Source organism: Lactuca serriola, chromosome 1, assembly GCF_051521515.1.
Source record: "Lactuca serriola cultivar US96UC23 chromosome 1, Lser_US96UC23_V15, whole genome shotgun sequence".
Classification (NCBI taxonomy): Eukaryota; Viridiplantae; Streptophyta; class Magnoliopsida; order Asterales; family Asteraceae; genus Lactuca; species Lactuca serriola.
The window spans coordinates 190,548,909-190,557,357 of record NC_136408.1 but is presented as its reverse complement, the minus strand read 5'-3'; the positions used below and the strand labels follow the sequence as shown (position 1 = coordinate 190,557,357).

At 30.9% G+C, this 8,449-nt stretch overlaps 1 protein-coding gene across 1 annotated transcript; it reads left to right on the top strand.

Moving 5' to 3' along the window:
- Positions 1-1,079: 1,079 nt before the first annotated feature.
- On the top strand, positions 1,080-2,711 carry LOC145064668 (protein FAR1-RELATED SEQUENCE 5-like). The gene is made up of 5 exons (XM_079012075.1): positions 1,080-1,118; positions 1,235-1,563; positions 1,651-1,896; positions 2,153-2,252; positions 2,583-2,711. The coding sequence occupies exons 1-5, from the start codon at positions 1,080-1,082 to the stop codon at positions 2,709-2,711; spliced, it is 843 nt and encodes a 280-aa protein (XP_078868201.1).
- Positions 2,712-8,449: the final 5,738 nt, after the last annotated feature.

Here is an 8,449-nt window from a genome sequence, read left to right as displayed (position 1 = left end):
TAGTCTAATTTTTTCCTAGAAGATCCAACAACTTTTCCCTTCTTTTGGTTCCTATCTAGTTCAGGGGATACATTAGTAACCAACTCCTCAATAATAACTTTGGTAGGGGACAAAAAATAACTGTTAACCCTTGTATGCCCATGCTCTATGTAGATACTTAAAAGGTTATTTTTTTCCACATAATTTGACAATACATGCACATATCCATCATTTCCTATAGGTAACAGACCAAATTCCAACACTACTTCTGGAATAAGAAAATGATAATACAAAGTTTTCCCTTCTACGTACCCTATTTCTCGAACCATTGTATCCAACACATGCACTGGGAAAACGTCAATATCTATGAAGTCAACATAATCTATTGTTCCATCTACATACCTTCTCCTAGGGCTTTTCGTGAATATCCCACCATGATGGATTTTCAGAGTGAAATAGTTGCTTATTCCCTCTGAAAAAAAAGAATAACAAAAAAAATTTCAAAAATTTGGGCATAATAACAAATCGACAAAATCAAAGATCACTTTAGTAAGTCACTTACAGTATATCCTTTCCAAATAATAGTTTGATGCTTTCGTGTGTTTGGAACGAAGTGACCATAACGTTAACACCATTATCGTTTTCAATCGGCAGATGATCCTTGCCTTGTGTTCTATTGGAGAAGACGAAGATGAATGTGGAAGGGTAATGGGTAACTGGGGAAGATGATCTTTGTACTTAATTGCAGAGTTCATGCGTATATTATGTGAATAATGATCGATTATTAGAGTGACTGCAAGATGAAAAGAAAATTTTACCCCTTCACTAACGGTTCAAAAGTGATGGGGTTAGGGTCAAGGACTAATCGCACAATTAAATGAAACCTTAAGGACCATTCGCATGACTTTTTGCTAGAAAGTCCTCAAAGTGCGATATTATGTAAACCACAGGGACCAATCGCGAAATTTTGTCCACTTTTTTATGTTTAGAAAATTATATATGAATTGTATCAATACTTCCTTTTATTATTTATCTATTCAGTTAAGATTCACCATGTGATTCTTTTTAATAATTTTATTAATTTCATATAGGCAAAAGTAATGCATCAAGTTGTGAATCATAACAGTTCAGGAATGAAAGTGATTCTTCTGATAATGATGATGAAATGTTTATTCCTAAGGTTCTAGATGAGATGAAGCCAAAAGAGAAAGATGTTTATAATTCTGTGAAGGATGGTGTTGAATTTTAATTGTAGTATCTTAAAGAAGCTGGATTTGATGCTAGTATGTCAACAATAAAACATTCTAAAGGAGAAATTTCACTTAGATATGTGATATGTAGCAGATCGGGTATTTCTGAATGTGTTAATCATGATTCTAACAATGAAAAGCAGCCAAAACGTAAAAGGAAAACATCATCAAAGAAGATGGGATGTCCAACTCTTATAACTTTCAAATGTGTTGTTTTTGGTTCATTGCAATTTTGGGTATATAAGTTTGTGGAAAAACATAACCATGTATGGGTTTCAAAAGAAAATCTTCATTTGTTACGTGTTAATCGAAAGCTTGAAGTTGTTGAACAATCGTTCATTCACAAATTTGGAGCTTATAGCATTGGTGCCACTAGAGCTTATACATTCTTAAGTTAACTTAAGGGTGGTTATAATGTTAGTGGTGGTACTGTAACTGATTTCAAGAACTTTAAAAGGGATTTAAATGTTTCAGTTGGTAAAAGTGATGCACAAATGCTTACTGACAGAATGGAAGATAGAGTAAAGTATGTTCCAAACTTCTTTTTTGATCACAAGATTGATAAAGGTCATGTTACTGGTCTGTTTTGGGCTGACGAGGCATCAAGAAGAAACTACAAAGAATTTGGAGATATTGTATCTTTTTATGCCACCAACAATACCAACAAGTAACATTCTTATTATTAGCTTGTTAATTTAATGGTATTTTAATGAACATTATCATTCACATTCTTATCTTATTAATTTAATGTTCATTTTAATTATCATTATAATTCACATTGTGAATGATCACATTTTTGTAAATTTTATATCACATTATCATTCACACTGTGAATGTTTTTCCGACATTACATATAAATGGTTAGAATTTGTTATTAAACTTCATTACCATTGTCATTGTTTACATTTAATTAATTGTTTAAGATATTGTATGGTATTTGTTCCATTCACTGGAATTGATAACTATTGGCGATGTGTAACTTTTGGGGCTGAATTACTAGCTAATGAGTTAACTACATCATATGTATGGATCCTTAAAACATTTCTCAATGCTTTTGGTAGTTAGCTAAGTATGATTGTAACTGATTAAGATTTTGTAATGAAGAATGCCATTAATATTGTTCTTCCTCATTCTAGACATAGACTATGTATGTGACACATCAACAAAAAACTTTATGATAAGGTATTTTTTTATTCTAAGTTTGGTTTTCTATAAATTATTTCAGTAAGAATATATAATTGTTTCATTATATGAATTTACTTGTCTATTCTAAAAATTGAATTTTATTCATTTCAAATTCACATTGTGAATTAAATAAAGCTAAGTGTTTTTTTTTGTTTTTTTTATTATAAGGTTCCTTCTAAAGTTTTTAACCATCTAGATTTCAAGAAAGCTTTTCACAAATCTATTTGGGATTCTAAAATTCAAGCAGAAGAATTTGAGGCTTCATGGTCTTCACTGATTCAAAATTTTGATATCTAAAGTAACAATTGGTTATCTGTTATGTTTGACATGAGGTGTTCATGGATTCCATCTTATTTGAGAGATTTCCAACTTTCTGGTTTGATGCGGACTACTTCAAGATTGGAGTGTGAAGATTATGTTTTCTCAAAATTTCTTCACCCGGAAGCAAACTTTCTTGATTTTATTGTTTCTTTTGGGAATGCTATGGAAAAGCAAAGGCATAATCAATGTTTACTTGATCATCAATCTTTAACTACCAATTCTATATACAAAACATTTCTTCCAATTAAAATATTCAAAGCTGATGTTTATACCCGTTCTAATTTCTTTATTGTTCAAAATGAGATTTTTAATTCCATCTGGTCTTGCTTCCACTTGTCGGTTATTATGGAAAATGAAGTTGAAGTATACTTAATAAAAGATAAAAAGAAGTCCCCATGGAAAGATGTTAAACATAAAAGTGTTGATGATGGTGAAAACTATTATTCAGATTATCCAGAGTCTCTTTCTGATCTTTCTCCTTCTACTGATTTCAAGGTATGTTCATATCTTAATTTTACAAATGAAATTCTATTTCTACTTTTAAACTTTTGAAAGTAGTTTTATATCTAGAATTCACATGTGGATTTATGAATTTTAAATATACCAATTAAAATTTATTTTTATTCTAGTCTAAATTGTTATTAATTGTTATTTTGTAGGTTATGTTTAATCAAAAAGAAGATTCTATAACATATAGTTACATGCTTTACATTTAACAAGGATTCTTATGTCACCATATTTTTTTTATTTTTTTAATATCAAGGAGATTGATATAATACCATCAAAGTACAAATTGAGGCGTTGGCGAAAAAATATCATTCCTCCTGAACTCTTGGTACAGACGTTTTCAAATTCTGGAAAAGAAAGTAAAATGATTCAAGATGCATTTGTTACTTTTGGTTCAATTATTAACAAATTAGCAAATGAGGAGCATGGGTTGAGAAATTTTCTAAGTAATCTTCAAGAATATTTGAGTGAAGTTAATAAATGTGGTTCATCAATGTCATCATGTAGCATGTAGTAAAGATGCACGTATGACATCTTTATATGGAGCTTCAGTAACTAAGACTATTAATGTTAAAAATCCAAAAGGTATTACATACAAGAGTACTGGGAAAAGATTTATCGGCAATAAAGATGTGACAACCCAAACTATTGGACCAGGCAAGGTCTAAATTGTAACCCTGTTACAATAAGAACCTTGAAAACCATGAGAGCATTAGTTCATGTATATGAAAGTATACACTTTGAAAGTCACATGTAGGGTAAACCCTTAAAAGTAAACAAGTTTATCAAAGCAAAACTAGACAAATGAATTTGGTTAAGAATCACAAGATATGGATGTAAGAACTTGTGATATGTTGCAATCTTGAATATATAAACTATAAGGCCAACATAATTAAGTTGCTAAGACCATGAACACCTTCACTAGACCAAGTTAGACCATGAACCTCCTTAATGGGCCCCTTGGAGCGTCAACACCCAAAAGAACCCAAGCTAAACCGTGAAAACATCCCTAAGGGAGGTATTGGCCGTGAACCACCTTAGAACCCCCACCATAGGCCGTAAACACCCTAATAAAGCAAAGTTAGGCTATGAAAACACCCATAGGTAGTGCCTTGGGCGTAAACTCCTTCAAGATAGGATACTAGGGCGTAAACACATTAGGTTTCCAAAACTTGACCATAAACACTTCCCTAGGAAGTATCTAGACCGTGAACACTCTTCTAGAAGGCATTTAGAGCATGAAGTTAAACCTAGGAGGCTTTTAGGCCGTAAACAACTCCATTCCATGGAGTTTACAGCCATAAGATGTGAATAAGACAAATGCCTTTGACTTTATGATGCAACATTTCGACCATTTTTAAGGTGTTCACGGGTAAACACACAATATCCTCCAAGTAACCAAGCACACCTTATCACCCCCTGTTATCCTCTTTGAACGTAAACCCATTCTTCATTTCCGCCAGAAACTCATATTCAGATTCTGTAAACCCCAAAGTGTGTTCTCAAGTGTATTTAAGCTTCAATCTGATTTCCTTAAAGTATCCCCTAGATTCTTGTAAGTATCTCCTATTTGGCTAGTGATTCTTCACGTTATTCTGTTAATATCATCGTATTTACACATAAAATTTTGTGTTAATATTCTTAGGACATCCTCAAGTTCAAATAGTTTATCAAACTCTTCAAGGGTTAGAACTTGGAAACTCCTCAGCATCTAGCCAAATCACCCACCAAATCAAACCAAGGTGAGCTTCATATCCCTCTTTTTGATGTTTTCATGGTTTTAGGGGACGACACAAGTCAGGGTCTTGTGAAATTTAAGTATTAATTGCTTTTTTATGCATGTATGATATGATTTATGTGCTTAAAGTTATGAACCCTATATATATTCCTTCAAGAAGTCGAGATTTTTAGCAAGTCTCAAGGTTTTGAACTATATATCACAAAGTAGAAGTTAGAAACAAGAACTAATATGTTTATGAAATATAAATCATCAATTTTTGTATCAAGAATCATAAGGTTTTGCTCCAAAAATTGGTTAAACAAATTGTTAAACATAATATTTTGGAAATGGTTAAATTGGAGTATTAACGATATTTTGGGGACCATTTTCGGCCATATATATATATATATATATATATATATATATATATATATATATATATATATATATATATATATATATATATATAAGGACCATTTTGGAAAATGGAATAAAATTGAAGAATTATTGAACATCTCATTTTTTAAGGACAAAAAAATGAAATTTTTGGATAAACAAGGGCCTTTTTGAATATTTTCATAAATGTAGGTCTAAAATGAACATTTTAAAAGAAATGTGCCATTTTCGACAATTCACCTAGTTTTGGAACCACTTATGACACTTTTTGACAAATACGAGTCTTATTTGATAATTTATAAAAAGAAGGGTCATTTTTGCCCATACCGATAGTTTTGGATCATTCTTGATAATTACGATTCCAAGTGGATTATCCTCAATTAACGAAAATGATAGACCTAGTCAACTAGCACAAATATTGTTATTTATTAAATAACGGATTTCATCAATTTGCTCAAAAACCTGCTTGTATTCGAGTAAGACGAGTCTCAAAAGTACATATATATATATATATATATATATATATATATATATATATATATATATATATATATATATATGTATATATTAGTGTACCTTTTAAGTCTTGTAGGAGTTATAACCAGAGTCTCCTGGAGGGAAAGGATGAATTTATCTATAGATCTATACGGGGTTGACACCCCGCACCTTCGTTGTTCGCGACAGCTAGACCGGCTAGTCTAGGGTGACAAATGTCTTTTATCGATTTTGGCGCCTGAGAAATGCCAAGACAGGCCTCTGTCATATTAGTATGGTTATAACGTCTCACTAGAATATGATAATGCTATTTAGAAATTTATGTAGGGAAAACCTTAGAAATAAATTGGCACATTGTGTTGACCGCCCCCATGCATAGTAGTGATTGTCCACATTTGTTGTGTTGATCGTCCACTTGCGTTGTGTGGAATGTCCACAATCACCTGTTGATTTCTCACACCTCACCAGTCTTAGGGTTTTAAGACCATCATTTTGTATATATCAGAAAATATAGGATTTTCTGGAGTAAACAGTTTTATACGATTTCGAAAACGATAAACTAAAACACACACATGTAACTATACTCAATTGGAAACAGAACTTACGATTATTTTATACAAGAAAATATAGGATTTTCTGGAGAAAATGATTTCACAATTTCGAAAGATGATGAACTAAAATATACGCATGCGCTAGATTGAAAACAAGACTTACAACTGTTTTGATAAGAAAGCACTGAAATTTTCTGGATTTTTAAACTATCACAAAGTTTTATACGAAAATGCTTATGAACTCACCAATATATTTTATGTTGACGCTTTTCAAAACGACTTGTATTCTCAGGAAATCAGTAAGCAGGTTAAAGGGATGCGGATTTAGGATAATTTTGCTGTAGTTTGGAATTTATTTGCTTATGTCTCTTTTGTGTAATTTGAAGAACAAATACAATATGGAAACAATGTAGGTTTGTTATCTCAATGTATGATGTTTGGATTTGCGATGTTTCATTTATATTCAATTGTTATGATACTGCACAATGAAGTCACCCGCCTCCGGACGTTTCCGCTGTCTGGTCCGTGAGTGTGACAAAAGAATAGTCAACTGAGGCGTCGAAGAAGCGATTAAGGGAATGCACTTTATGTCATAAGCCGTATCATGATGCTAGAACCTGTCCTTTAAAGGAAAAAAATAGGAAAGGTTTTCTCTTAAAATTGAATATTAGGCTTTAATGATTTGTTTTTACTATATTGTAATAGAATAAATAAACTTTGAATGTTTTTATAAAAAACATTGCATGATTTGTTTTTACTATATTGTAATCATTAATTTTGTATAAACTCACTATATTGTAATAGATTCACATTGTGAATCTGCACTATAAATAATTAATTTTGTATAAATTCATTGTATGAATCTGCATAACTTCATAGTCTGAATCTGCACAGGTTTCACAAGGTGAATCTCTATAGATTCACAATGTGAATCTGAACAAATTCATAGTGTGAATCTAAACATATAATTTTTTCTATCAAATTTCATATCAATGTATGGAGGATAAAAAGTTATAAATATCTACATTCTAGATTTTTTTATGAAAAATTTGCTCTAAAAGTTGAGATTGTTATTATCTATGTTTTAAAGATATATTGTAATTCACATTGTGATCCTAAGATATAAAACATATATGTTATAAAGAACTATATGTATTATAATTTACCATGTGAATCTCACATACAAACTTTCATGTTATAGATTGACTTTATGTAGTGTAAATCACATTGTGAATCTCACCATTTCAAAAGATTGTCTTTATGTAATGTAATTCAAATTGTGAATCTCACCTATTTAAAATAGAAATTTATCCACTCCTCCTCCTCCCCCACCCCCACCTCCTCCCCCTAAACACCACCAACACATTAATATATACATTTATATGAAAATGTTAACATATTTTAATTATTAGTAAAGTGCATTATATTAGACATAAAAGTTCAAATCAAAATGTAACAAAATAAGCGTTAATATGTTCTAAAAGAAATTAAAGTGCATCTAAAATTATACTAATCATAATACCATTACATTTAATAAAAAACTAAAGTTTAAAATTTCCCATCCTTGAAGTTCTAAATCCTTTCTCTCCTTATTTCCCATCCCCCCCCCTTTTTTTTTTTTTTATCAAAGCTTGTATTTCTTTATTAGACTTTTTGTGCAAACTTCTCAATTTGTGAAATGACTTTTGACCTCAATATGTTTGCATCACTCAAAAGTATCTTTGTCAAATACTTAATACGCAAATTATTTAACACATTTTGTTGTTCTTTTGATTCTTTTGGCAACCCACAATCCTAATTTACTGTGTTATCTCCCATATATGTCTCCATATGACGCATGCAAAAAACTCCACATTAAAAATGATTATCCCTTATGTGCCATTTCATTATCACCCTTTTTGGTTCAACACCCTCTAAAATAAAAGTTGATTTGTGGTTGACACTCCCCAAGTACCTACTAAAAAGTAGGTTCTACAAAAAAGAAATTGTTATTTATTGTAATAATTATTTTATTAAAATTTAAATTTAAATTTTCTATTCTTACC

Bases quoted from the DNA above. Each gene is read 5' to 3' on its own strand.
- LOC145064668 (XM_079012075.1), top strand. From the start codon at position 1,080: ATGCATCAAGTTGTGAATCATAACAGTTCAGGAATGAAA. The intron at 1,119-1,234 runs GTGATTCTTCTG...TTTTAATTGTAG, and splicing joins ATAACAGTTCAGGAATGAAA to TATCTTAAAGAAGCTGGATT. The intron at 1,564-1,650 runs GTTCATTCACAA...TTATAATGTTAG, and splicing joins CTTGAAGTTGTTGAACAATC to TGGTGGTACTGTAACTGATT.